We start from the raw sequence: 14,057 nt of genomic DNA, 5'->3' as shown, positions 1-14,057 counted from the left end.
TTCATGGTAGAGTGGAACAGAGAAGGATTTTCTTAACAAGAAGATGTGACGTTTCAGCTTCAGTTGTCTGACCTGGTTTCGGTTTCTTGAATGGAAATTCCTCTCTGTTCTACTCCGCCACCAAGCTGTGACTGATGGTACTACACCAGACTAAAGTTACACACTGCGCAGTTGCAAAGGGCAAAGGAAAAAAAATGTAAATATGTAAAAGCTCAAGGGGGCAAAAACTTTGTCATAGCACTATATATATATATTGTACATCAAGGTTTTTGTGGTTATCGGCACTCGTAAGGAGGCAGTAATGAGCCACCAAAGCTCGGGTTCATTCTATCAATAATTCAAAGAAGAAGAAACAGTGATGCTTACGGAAGAGGCGCCAAAAATTAAACGAGTGTTTGTGTACACATTATATTGGACACTCTTTAGATAATTTGCACTTTTTTCTGAAAATGGATCTTACGTCACAGTTTTTTTCGAAGCTGAGGAACTTGGCGGGGACTCTGGAGACGGAAAGTGCTAAGCTTCAGTCGGCGTTTGAAAATCGTAAGAATGACGGAGGTGAGTGACGCTGACAAAAAGTGTATAGACAACTAACTTAAAAAAAAATAATAATGAATAAATAAACCTGTTTGGTTTTTCTTTCAGAAACAACGGAAAATGCTACGCGAGCATATCACGAACTGCGCCGTGACGTCATGCAGCTGAGGGTACGATGTGTGTGTGTGTGTGTGTGTGTGTGTGTGTGTGTGTGTGTGTGTGTGTGTGTGTGTGTGTGTGTGTGTGTGTGTGTGTCTACACACACACACACATACATATGTATAATTAATTTAGTTGTTAAAGCTTCTTGGTAACCCAGCCACTTTAGGAGGTGACTGCTCGTCCTCTCTAAATCCTGTTCAGGATGCCCTTGAATATGAGCTGCTGCTTCAGTACTAAATTAATATTCCATTTGATAAAATATTGCCATCATTCTGCTACTTCATTCCAGTATTTGTGACAGAATAGCTGTGACGTGTCATAAAAAATTAAAGTCCTGTCCATTTTCACACAGGCACAGGTGCAGGATCAGCTGTCCCAGCAGAGGTCACGGGAGGATGAAGTCATCACCTTCATTAAGGCCTGTGGGGTGATGCAGCAGAGAGTCACTGACGACATCCAGAAACTGAAGGCACACTGGGAAAAATATGGCTATAAAACACCTCAAGAAATCCATATACCACCCAGTAAGTACTTTTGTTAGAGCATGTATTTCCTGCTGCATCCATAAACCTCTTCTATGTGTGTAATATGATTAATTGATGGAACCCCTTATTGAATAAATTATGCGGGTGAGACAGGCTTTATATGGGGAGATGGGGTGACCTGTTTATTACCATAAATGCTCAGTTTGCTGCAGGTGCCACTGCGCTGAAGTTAGTTTGATGGCAGACATTAGACATTCATCACTGAAGAAAGAAACTGGCTTTCAACGAGCGGCAAACTTCATTCACTCCTCTTAAACCACTTATCTGGGACCAGGTCACAGGAGTGATGAATTTATTTCAAACAATTTGTGATTTAATCATCCAAGCACAGGTCATGTGTCAGTTTAAAATGTGTAGTTTATTCAATATTAATACCATATTTTTTTAGAAAATACAGATGAGGACAAAATTGTCAGCCCCCCATGAAGTGATTTTTTTTTTTTTTTTAACCCACTTTTCTCAACATCCTGGTTTTATTTTGGATGCTTTCATTATTTTACTTTGCCTACAGAAACAAAATTTTTCCCACAAAAACTACCAGGGTCAAAATTATTAGCCCAAAAGAACTGACCTTTTGTGTACTCGCAGCACAAACCGCTGTTGTGCAATGATGTGCTTTAACTTTGCAGTGTTCATAGCTTGTAAAATAACGTTAGAACAGAGTGTATATTCCAATGACTTCAGGAAGCCTATCTGTCTATCTCTATGCACACACACACACATATATATATATACACACTATAAAGCTGACCGTGTGTGTTTGCTACGCACAGCCACTGTAATTAAGCAATCCACACCAAACTTGCTATGGTGACTTTGGGCACCAAGGGGGAGCTCACTGGGGCCCTTAGGCTGAAAACGTACATGCTTGAACACACACACACACACAGTCAGTCTTATATATTAGATCACGACCCGCTCACTGGAGCCCTCATTACCAGCATCACACTTTACTTGCTATGTAGTAGCGGCTGGCTAGGGTGCACTTTAATTACATTCCGACCGGCCAGCACACGCCGTGTGCCAGTTAAAGCACGTTTTTTCCAATTAAAATGTACCTGCTGAGTACGGCATGTCAGAGCATTGGAGTGATATGACATGCTATCACCTTTTTATCATTCACTTGAGTGTCATCAATGTCACAAATTGCTCTATGAAAATTAATGATGACAACATACACACAATGCAACGCAACTTACTACACCTTAGTTAAAGTGACATGAAATATACAGTGACATGGCTAAAATTGTTCTCTATTACCCGTGCATAGAACGGGTAACTCAGCTATTGTGTATTGTATGTGTGTCTGTATGTATGTTTGTATGTATACTGTCTTTGGAACAACTGGCACTCTACTGTAGATAAATGGCAACCCTATCTGAGCTGACTCGTTTGCTTGTCACACAGATAACAAAGATCAGGAATCACAGGTGGAAGTCGAAACGGCTCATAAGAAAGAAGAAGAGCTGGTGGGAGGAACAAATAGCATCCAGGAGGAAGTTGAAGTGAACCATATTACAGGATATCCTCCAGACGTAGTACCACAGCCCTGCACCAATTTACTGCGAACTCCCCAGCTCTCTGACTTTGGCCTCTCAGAGATTCAGCTGAAGAGAGCAGTGGCTGGTTGGTGTGCTGAAATGACCCCTATGCCTGAGATGTGCCTGCCCATTCCATCATTAGGCACACCTGCACCACCAATGCCCATAACTCCAAAATGCGCCCTACGGCTGGAAGAAGATGAGCTGCACACACCCCAGATGCATGATTTTGGAATTTCAGAACACACAATGTGCCTCAACAATGACTTCACTATGGACTTGCACAGGAAGAACATCGAAAAATCCACAAGGTAGAGATAATCTGCATGGCAAATGTCATTATGATGTTTGTTTGGTCAGTGCATTGTAGGAAGCCCCTCCCATGCTCTTAATCTTTGTTTATTACTGTTATCAGCATCCTCTCTCCCCCCCAGATCATCACAGGATGTTGCAACACCACCTGTCATCGAGAGTTTGCCGGGAAAAGGTATGAAAATTTTCTATAGGTTTCAAACTGAAAAGGGTCCAGTGTTCAAGCGTCCATGCAGCGTACAGGCGTCCATGCAGTTTGTAGTTACTGCTCAGTGGTTAGACTGGGTTCTTCCATTTAAGTGGTCAGAAGATGAAATCCAAGTTATTTGTTTGTGTGTTGATATGAAATTTAGGTTTCCTGTGCTCCTTTATTTTTGTTTCCCTGACCTGGACCCGGTTTCATAAAGCAGTCTAATCGTGTTTAGTCGACTAAACTCACTTAGTGGACTAAACTCACTTAGTCGACTCATCTTTTGACGTTAGTCATTGCATAAAGCGCTTTGTCAGCTAAAGTTTCGTGTTAGCTGACTAAAGTTTTTAGCCTGGTACATAGGAGGCTAATCTTATTTTAGTCAACAAAACCTCAGTGTCTTCCCTCAAAAACGGAAGCTATCGTGTACCACCACTTGATGGAGGAGGAAGGAAGGAGACACTTGCAACGGGAGCGAGTGTTCCTGAGCCAGAAAAGTCCATTGGAGATGTTTACAGACTGGGTGTTTGTCCATCTGTCTGTGGCCCTGCAATAGGCTGCCTCTCACCCATTGACTGCTGAGATAGGCTCCAACCCCTCCCATGACACTTAATATAATAAGGAGGTATAGAAAGTGAATGAATGAGCTGAGAAATGAGGGAAAATCAATCACAATTACTCCTTCACAATACTAAAAAGTAAGGGGTGCTGGCCAAATGGTTAGTGCGCCTGTTTCCATTGCAGAAGGTTCCCAGTTCAAGGCCACCCCTGACTGTGCGTCAGGAAGGGCATCCGGCATAAAACGTGCCAAATCAACTTGCAAATCCACTGGTAAATGGACTGCATTTTTGTAGTGCTTTTCCATGTGCATGAGATGCTCAAAGTGCTTTACAAATATGCCTCACATTCACACAAACACACTCACACACCAATGTCAGGGTGCTGCCCTGCAAGGCGCTTACTACACACCGGGAGCAGCTAGAGGATTAAGGACCTTGCCCAAGGGCCCTTAGTGATTTTCCGGTCAAGTTGGGGTTTGAACCGAGGATCCTCTGGTCTCTCAAGCCCAACGCTTGATCACGAGACCATCACCTTCCCATCACCAGTGATCCACTGTGACGACCCCTAGTGAAACAAGGGAGAAGCCGAAATGATTTACTTTCTCCTTTGCAATACTAAAGGAGAATTATATCTAATTTGCAGTAAATCTTTATTACCAAAAACCATGTTTGCTGCATAAAAGTAACAAAAATATTGATAGCAAATTCTGCTTTGGTTTTACACCTAATGTTTGCACTATTTATGCAGTGAGGTTGGAGACCCCAGAGCCACCTGCATTTTGTACTCCGGGTTTCAAGATCAACAAGACAAACTGTCATTCGCAACAAGGGGACAGTTACTCTGAATCCTGTGGTCCCCCTGAAAAACTGCCAGTCACCCCCGAGGTCCCAGCATTCCAAACTCCTTATGTGAGCCGACTGGTCAGCACCAAGAAGGTATAACAACTGCTGCTTCAGAATTTTATAAATAGTATACAAATAATGAATATTTATGAGTGCAATTGTAAAAATATTTTGTAGCGAGTTGAAAAGTGGAGCATTCCATTCAGTGAGGCTGAGTTGAATGGTACATTCCGTCTTTCAGTGAAAGAAAATATTATTTCCTTTGCACAAATGGAAAACTTTCATAATTTCTTTTTCTATATTTTTACACAAAGCTGATGAAGTCATTCAGTAGAGCAAAATGTATGGGACAGAAATACAAGGTACAGTACATGACTTGAATCACACAATTGGACAAATAATGAATGTCTTTTGACATACAATCCACCAGTCAAATGACAAGGATCTAAAAATAAACAGTTCTAAAATCGGGGCTGGTGGCAGAATTGGTGCAGTCATTGCAAAAAAAAAAGAAAAAAAAAAAAGTCCTCCCCAGCAGGATGCGGCAACCTGCCCCTGAGTCTGATTTGAAATATAACAATAATGCAAAACCTTGGAGGTGCTTAGAGAATTGACCATTGCAATTTATTATTGTCTTATCTGAGAGTAATCACAAAATACTACTGCATTTACTGTATTCTCCATTTGGGCTTAAATGGGTACATTCCTTTGAAATTCAAGTTTACTTTTTTTGCCTCGTTTTTAGAGTCCAAGACAACATCAAGCTGATGATGAAAACCACACCTTTGAGTTTCCATCATCTTGTGACCGAGCGACCGGCTCTAAACCCAACTGGGAGTACAATGTGCCGGATCACTTTGATGATATGGAGGACAAGCTGATGCCAGAGATGCCGAACCTGGAGTCAAACCTGGGAAGCTCTTTACAAATTGTGAGTATAAATGCAGAAACCCAAAGTTGGTGTACAGTACACATTAATGAGATATGAATGCACATTATGGCAGGATCATATGGAAATGCATGTTTTACTGCAGCATGCACGGAGGACTTGTGTTACGAAACTGCATCTTGTGAGACGAGACCACAACACAGCAGTTCAAGCATGTTTAGAACTGATGCTGTGTTTCCCATATTACACCAGGAAGGTGTCTGCAGAGCACTGGACAGGCAAAACAAAATAGAGGAAGACAGAAAAGCTCTCTGAGACATCCTAAAAATCTGCAGGATCCCCAAGAAGTTTCTGGACATCATTGCTGGCCTGTACACACACATACTGTGAGCACTGTATGGAGTGAAGGCCGAGTCTCTGACTTTTTCTCCAGTGAATTATGGCTTTTGTCAGGGATGTGGTGTGGCACCAACACTGTTCAGTGCTTGCGTGGACTGGGTGTAGGGTAGGATTGTGAAGAACAGTGGCTTAGGCACCTTTGTTGGTGGGAAAAGGTTTATCGACCTTGAGTTTGCAGATGATGGTGTGATCTTTGTGAAATCAATTGTTGCCCTGATTGCAGCACTCAAGAAGCTCTTTCAGGGTTTGCAGTTATCCTGGTTCAAGATGAAGATCCATCCTTTCAATGACTTCCTGGTCCCAGCCATCAGAACTGTATCTATGTGCGGTGACAGTGTCAATCCAATTCACATAGGTGACAGTGGTAAGAAAAAAAACTCCCATCACTCACTTATCTTGGCAGTGACATTCATCTTTGAGAGACACCTCAGGACAACTTATGGAGTCACAAGGTCACTGGATGGAGGTCTTTGGCAATACCAATACCTTTGTCAGAGAACAAAGGCCCAAGTCTTTTGGGTCTTGGTGCTTCCTGTTTTACTGTGTGGTTGTGAGATTTCGATCTATCCACTGACAAGCAAAGACTGGTGATCTGTATTCATAGGCCTCTTTAGACAATCCTTTGGTACCACTGAAAAGACTGTCAAATGAATGAACACTTAGAGAGACTCAGTTGAGGTCTACCGCTAGCATAATGAGAGAATGTTGACAATGACTTTTTGGCAGTGCAGCATCAGGGTTCACTCCTCACATTTTATGCTACAAGTATTTATTGTGTACAGCTGAACCTTTTTTACCTGTTTGCTTCTAGAGAAATGCAAAATTGCAGAAGTCCTCTCTGGAATCTGAAAAGATGGCTATCAAGCCTATTGTCAGCCATCTGGAGCTGGACGGACCCACCCAGGAGTTCAGTCTGGGGACGCCTCACGTTAGACGAGATTTCCAAGAGCCCAGCACGCCAGAGATGCCAGACCTGAGTGCTGTCACACAGGACATCTGTAAAGTCAGTCGTACTTTTTTGTTTGGTACACTACGTGCCAGAGGTGCTACAACATATTGCAGTTGCTTGTGTGTGTACAAAATAACTAAAAGTGGTTAGCAAATTTTCATGTTTCATGTCTCCAGTTGACTAACTTTTGAAGCACATCAGTTCAAGGTCAAGGTTGTCAAAAATACAGTCAGAAAATCTCTTTTCCTAGACATCTGCAGCCTGTAAAGCTAGGCTAGAAGTATCTGATTTATTAGTCTTCCTACTACAACTCCTTAATAAGACACCACTGCATGCTGGTCAAAGAATATTTGCCAGAAATGAAGAGACTAGAATGTACCTGGTCAAAGTCAAAGTGTCTTTATTAGTCTCCCTTGGGAGAAATTTGTCTTGGCCAGAGGGGTCTTCTGCACAAACAACACATCCCATGCCGATGCATCAAAAACAATTACATAATGGATCAAAATTAAAATACAAATACATAATCAACAAAATCATACCAGCATCTCAGGGCAAATTCAGCAACACATGACCTTATACTATATTTTCTGTCCACCTTGATGAGCCATCTGCTCATTTATGAGCTTCACTGACAGTATTTGTATCGGTCATATTTACAAAGAGGAACTCTGTCCCTCCTGAGTTAAGTAAAATATATTCAGAGTGCAGTACATGAGACACATCTGATAAAATATTGTTTACAAGTCTGAGGATTGCTTATTCGAACAAATCTTGGGGAGTTACAGATACCACCACACCATTGATTTTGCCAGCTATTTTTGTCAGATTTAGTTGCCAAACCAGCTGGTAATACCGTACCATAACACAGTCTGCTTTATTCAGACTGTCATTATTTTTTTACAGTTATTACCACCACTGGTGTAAAACTTGTGCTCATTCAACATGCAGGTCCACCTTAAATCTGCTGTGGCGCCCCAAGTGTAAAACAAGGGACCAGCCGAAGGGACTTACTTACTATTTTACAGAAGGCAAAAGTCACCTGAACCTTTGCTGACACAAGAGCACACAGTCTGTAAAAATGGAGGAAAAAGTGCATTTACTGTAGATGGAACCAAAATCCATTACCCCATCTCCCAATGTGAAACTAATTCTGCCCTGAAGAAAACAATTAACATATTGAGGGTTAATTAATAATATTACCTTGACCAGTGAGATAATATTTCATTCCACTTTATCTGTCTGGACAATCATTTGAAGTGTTTGGTCAGATTTTAGTGGAATTTGGTGTCCAGATTGGCCTTGCTGTGTAGTTTTAGGAGGAATCAGATTTGGATAGCTCGAAGATCATTGGGTTTTGTTTTTGTTTTTCCACCCATATATAATATCTCCTGTAATTTGTAGTTTGATGAAGCGGTGTTCCAGCTCTTTAGCACAGTTGAGCGTTGTTGGTTCTGCTCAGAGTTGTGTGCTGTGTGAGTGCTCCTGTGTTTCTAATCTGGTTCTTGTGTTTGTTCTTGGTTTTGTTTTGTAGCTGTTGTCCCAGGCACAGCAGAAGACTGCTGTGGCAGTTAAGATCCCAGATTTTAAGAAGAGAAAAGAAGGAAACAGGTGAAGGATCTCTGAAAACAACTTCCCTCTGCAGCAGCTTAATACCTTTGTCATCTTTGTCAGGGTTTACATTGGGTCCCTCTCAAATAATGATGGCAGAATAACAAGGAATTTTAATTTATAGACTGTATGGTGTTTCTTTTGTGTGGAATGAGAGTAGCTTCAGGCACAGATTATGCGTAACTTCTACCATCCTGAACTCACTGATGCTATTCATGTTTAAATCAGGATTTGAATTTTTTTGGGGTGGGGGTTAACGTTTGTTTTTGTTTTTTCTTCCATCCTTATCTAGGCTTGGAAGTTTGACTGTGGTGTCAGAAAGTGAGTTCCAGACTCTACCTAGCTACCTGAGGCAGATGAGCCTGTACAGCCTGAACCAGGCAGTCCACAGCATCAACGCATTCATAGACTGTCACGGTCAGTTGGACATCTTGTTGAACCCAGACTTTACTGGTTTGAGGATCATTTGACATTAATGGTACTGTGTGCACAGGAAGTTTGAGGTCAGGTAGTGCCTGAAACAAATTCATTCCTGATTAGCATTATCAAAGATGCACTACAACAGGAATTTCAATTTCCAATCCCTCAGTTAGTACTCTGTCAGGAACAATCATTCATCAATAGCTGATATAACAAAATGGCAAGGGATTACAGTCACATTTCCACTCCAGACTGTTATCAGTAATGACTCCAAAACCTAGGGTCTGTCATGGTATGGGGATGTACCAGTGCTCTAACACTTCTGCGATGATGGCATTAATGCAGAAAAATATGTTGTGATTTCTGCCTTCAAAATGACATCTTGTCCAGGAATGTCCATACATTTTCCTTAAAAATGATGCAGAAACGACATTCTGCACAAATTACGCAGACGAAGAGGGTCCAGATGCTGGAGTGGCCTTCCTGCAGTCTTGATCTGTTCCCAATAGAGAAGTATGGAGAGTGCTGAAACAAAAAAAATGCAACAATGACAACACTGCACTGTTCTGTTTCACACATTGAGACGTGTTTGCAGGACGAATGGTACAAAATAATTCCTGACACTTATTCAATGCCAAAATGTCTTAAGTGTTGTGAGACAGTGGCAGTATTACAAATTGATAATTGTTTTAGTGTCAACTTTTTAGAATGTGCTGCAGGCCTTAAATGGATGTACAGTTGTGTTCAAAATAATAGCAGTGTGTTTACTCAACAAAAATATAAACGCAACACTTTTGGTTTTGCTCCCATTTTGTATGAGATGAACTCAAAGATCTAAAACTTTTTCCACATACACAATATCACCATTTCCCTCAAATATTGTTCACAAACCAGTCGAAATCTGTGATAGTGAGCACTTCTCCTTTGCTGAGATAATCCATCCCACCTCACAGGTGTGCCATATCAAGATGCTGATTAGACACCATGATTAGTGCACAGGTGTGCCTTAGACTGTCCACAATAAAAGGCCACTCTGAAAGGTGCAGTTTTGTTTTATTGGGGGGGGATACCAGTCAGTATCTGGTGTGACCACCATTTGCCTCATGCAGTGCAACACATCTCCTTCGCATAGAGTTGATCAGGTTGTCAATTGTGGCCTGTGGAATGTTGGTCCACTCCTCTTCAATGGCTGTGCGAAGTTGCGATGACGAACTGGAGTCAGGTCGAGACCCCGATGAGGACGACGAGCGTGCAGATGAGCCTCCCTGAGACGGTTTCTGACAGTTTGTGCAGAAATTCTTTGGTTATGCAAACCGATTGTTTCAGCAGCTGTCTGAGTGGCTGGTCTCAGACGATCTTGGAGGTGAACATGCTGGATGTGGAGGTCCTGGGCTGGTGTGGTTACATGTGGTCTGCGGTTGTGAGGCTGGTTGGATGTACTGCCAAATTCTCTGAAACGCCTTTGGAGACGGCTTATGGTAGAGAAATGAACATTCAATACACGAGCAACAGCTCTGGTTGACATTCCTGCTGTCAGCATGCCAATTGCACGCTCCCTCAAATCTTGCGACATCTGTGGCATTGTGCTGTGTGATAAAACTGCACCTTTCAGAGTGGCCTTTTATTGTGGGCAGTCTAAGGCACACCTGTGCACTAATCATGGTGTCTAATCAGCATCTTGGTATGGCACACCTGTGAGGTGGGATGGATTATCTCAGCAAAGGAGAAGTGCTCACTATCACAGATTTAGACTGGTTTGTGAACAATATTTGAGGGAAATGCTGATATTGTGTATGTGGAAAAAGTTTTAGATCTTTGAGTTCATCTCATACAAAATGGGAGCAAAACCAAAAGTGTTGCGTTTATATTTTTGTTGAGTGTAGCTTTTATTCTGTACAGGCAAATGTACTGGGAAGACTGCACATGCTATTCCAAAAGAAAACAAATGTATTAAATTTATGACTTCACAGAAAGAATTTTCCTTTCCATGACCCTTATTGCACCCTTACAGGTGGCCCTTATTTAAGGATAACGCCAAAAAATGTTCACAGGCATATGCAAATTGTGCATTTTTGCATATTTATGCATTTTAAAATTTCTGCCAAAGTGTTTTGCAGGAGGTATAAATCAGTCTGTTTTGAAGGCTCATGTTAGATGTCGTAAAAAACATTTTCTGACAATCATATGCTTATTCAGTACGACAGTAAATTGGCGTGAATTGCTGTAAAGCCATTAAACTTCCTTGGGGAACTTGCTCTATAATGGTGCCAAACTCCAGCCAAACAAATGAGTAAAAATCTGCCTAAAGGCAATAAGGCAGTTTGGCATTTGCCTGATGCATTGATTCCATCTGTGTTTTGTGGTTCCCCCTGCAGGAGAAAGGACAGAGTTTCAGACAGAGGAACTAAAGAGGATCACTAATGTTGGAACTAAGACTCCCATATATCTCCTCTGCCTGACGGAACTCAAGAGGCTCCAGCATGAGGGAGGCATCAACAACACATCTGTGTACAAACTGATGTCACACAACTGACTTCACGTGGACATGAGGGGAGTCTGATCACAGCAAAGACTGGATGTCTCCTCTGACGTGTGAAATGTACTTGATCACATTGCAGTGTTGTACATATAGAGGTCTTAAAACTTAAGGCTGCAGTATTCTGTAATTTTCTCACTGGCTGGCAAGAGCATGAATATGAGTTACAGAAAAAAAAAATGATATTGAGTAGTGGTGATTTCTTTGGCCCTGCGACAGGCTGGTGTCCTGTCTATGGTGTACCTTGCCTCACGCTCTATAATGGCTGAGATAGACTTTAGCCCCCCGGTGACCCCTAATTGGAGTAAGTGGGTATAGAAAATGGATGGATGGATGGATGGGTGATTTCTTTGTCAACTAAAGTTGGACATAGTATTCACACTCACCTAATACTTAATCATATATAAAGTAGACTGTAAATAAAGATGGTCAGTAAGATAGCTTATTGTATTTGTCAATTTAATGTCAGTTACCATCAGATGTACATGGATATCATCATCATCGATCCGTTATTTTTTTTTTTTGTTTGTTTATCAAATGTATCCAAAAGGACAATAACATAAGACCAGAAAAAAATGAATCTTCAATCCCCGGCACAAATATTTACCTTTTAAAATTTGAACTGTGCATGTACCACACATCCATCAGCCCTTTGTATGGATGTGTTCTGAGGAAAACGGCTATCCAGCATGATACCTGAAAATAAATGCATATGCTAATTTCGGGTCCTGGTATGAGGAAATATATCTGACCTTGATCTTTACTAATTAGATTTGTTTCTCTTTTCCGTGATGCAGCTACGAATTGAGCTACGGCTTCCAGAAGAGCCAGTCATGTCTGTTTGATAATGATTTAAAATGACAAATTTCAGCTGGTTTAGAAGTTTTATTTGGACTGCTTCAGTTTCATGTTAACACACCGTGGCTGAATGAATGTGGGTGTGTTGGTCGTGTTTATTTACAGTGTATTTGTCACTGAGAACATGGCATTATTTGCTGGTACATGTCTCATTATGCACAGATGTCTCCTCACAAACTGAAGTGTGGTCTTTGTTCGGCACACTGAGAGCTTTATCATAAATGACCCCTCATTATAGAAACAATTATGCTCTTCCATTCAATGTTTTTCTGCATCATCTATATATTAAAAGCTCCGTGTACGTGTGTATGGCTTCGATCAAGGAGAAACTGGGGAGAGCTGACGTGTCGTTTGAAATCCGTATGTATTTTGGTCCAAGGATGAAGACTGTGAAAACAGAAAGTTAATAGGACTAATATTTTCAGAGAAATTAGGGATACTCTCTAACAGTGAACAATGGACGTTGATCATTACATTCTCATCTCACATGTCATTCCAGCAGAGGGCGGTAAATCATCTATATATTAAAACCCAAGTGGCCTCTACGTGTGTGCATGGCTTTTATTATGCAGAAACTGCGGAGAGCTGACATTTGTCATTTGGTAATGTATTTTGGGTCAATCTAAAGCCTGTGGATCCCATGGCCAATGCGCTAGTTGTACATAAACATTGCATATGAAAATCCAAGAACAGCAGATTGAGATGATGTATGTCATTCTGAAAGTCAAACTCCTGTATTCTGACCCCATCTGGGTGCTGCCAAATGGAATTTGTACATCAAAATTTGTGACAAAAAATATTTAAATGCTAGCAATGACTTCATGTTTTCCATTTTCTCTTCCTCCAGCCCATCATACTTGACAAAGTAAAAACTAAAATATGACCCAGTTTCACATTCCATGTTTTTGGCAGAAGCCAGTCAAAATTCTGCAGTATTATTAAATTTAACATGATTGATGTAAAAAAAAAAGTTACATTTTGCTTTTGAAATCTACACACCTCCTGCCTATTATTTTCTACTCCTAAACCCATATTTAACATTTCGGATTCCCCCCACATCTAACCGTTGTTTGCCAGTGTCAAGTGTCTGCCTTGTTGAGATCCCCAGTAGTTAGAGAACCTCAAGGGGATGCCCATGCTTCACCTGGCTGTGGCAGATAGATGGTTATTTTACAGATACAGGAATGGATTGTCTGCCTGCATGGTTGCCATCCAGGACACAAGGTGGTTCTGTGGTGTGGATGCAGCATCAGCGTGTACGCACCCTGACTTGACTTGACATTGTTGGTGATTCAGTCAGATGACACTACCTGAAGAACGAACACAGAATTTAAATGAAATCTTTCAGGTACTATTAAATAAAGTGAAATATTAGCTGTTCATGAACACTTACTGATTGTGTGACATAAAGTACACAGAAGTTTATGGAGCAAGTTTGTAATCTGAAAATATTTTTTTTTAAATGAAAAAATACATTTTGAAACTGAAAATTCAATGTTTGTTCTTGAATTTTATTTTTTCAATCTTTTTTTATTTTCAGATTACAAAACGTTTGGCCTGGATTTAGCTCCATAAAAGTTTAGGGTTAAATGTCAAGAAAATAATATACAGATCAGCAGGACTTGGATTGAGTTTTTTAGATTATAAAGTGCAATGACTATCTTTCCCATTATAGAAGAAGAAATATGTTCACAGAATACACCAGCAG

At 40.9% G+C, this 14,057-nt stretch overlaps 2 protein-coding genes across 3 annotated transcripts in view; one reads left to right on the top strand and one right to left on the bottom strand.

The window, feature by feature from the left end:
- The window catches only part of LOC117524986, a 34,953-nt gene extending 21,848 nt beyond the window's left edge, over window positions 1-13,105 (bottom strand). Inside the window, exon 1 of one of the 2 annotated variants that reach the window (XM_034186794.1) lies at window positions 13,094-13,105. The gene's annotated coding sequence lies outside the window, so the exon portion shown is untranslated. Of the gene's footprint in view, window positions 1-7,112; window positions 7,168-13,093 lie in introns of those variants that run through there. The other variant, XM_034186793.1, reaches the window with a different exon arrangement.
- On the top strand, window positions 392-11,823 carry ska3 (spindle and kinetochore associated complex subunit 3). Its single transcript, XM_034186792.1, has 11 exons — window positions 392-558; window positions 646-707; window positions 1,052-1,223; window positions 2,652-3,096; window positions 3,220-3,272; window positions 4,596-4,783; window positions 5,436-5,621; window positions 6,790-6,981; window positions 8,459-8,535; window positions 8,828-8,952; window positions 11,331-11,823. Exons 1-11 carry the CDS (start codon window positions 450-452, stop codon window positions 11,486-11,488), a joined length of 1,767 nt encoding a protein of 588 aa, XP_034042683.1. The 5' UTR covers window positions 392-449; the 3' UTR covers window positions 11,489-11,823.
- Window positions 13,106-14,057: the final 952 nt, after the last annotated feature.

This window comes from Thalassophryne amazonica, chromosome 14, assembly GCF_902500255.1.
Source record: "Thalassophryne amazonica chromosome 14, fThaAma1.1, whole genome shotgun sequence".
NCBI classification, from domain to species: domain Eukaryota; kingdom Metazoa; phylum Chordata; class Actinopteri; order Batrachoidiformes; family Batrachoididae; genus Thalassophryne; species Thalassophryne amazonica.
Note: the sequence above shows the minus strand (reverse complement) of the source record. Positions and strands in the feature narration are given on the sequence as shown.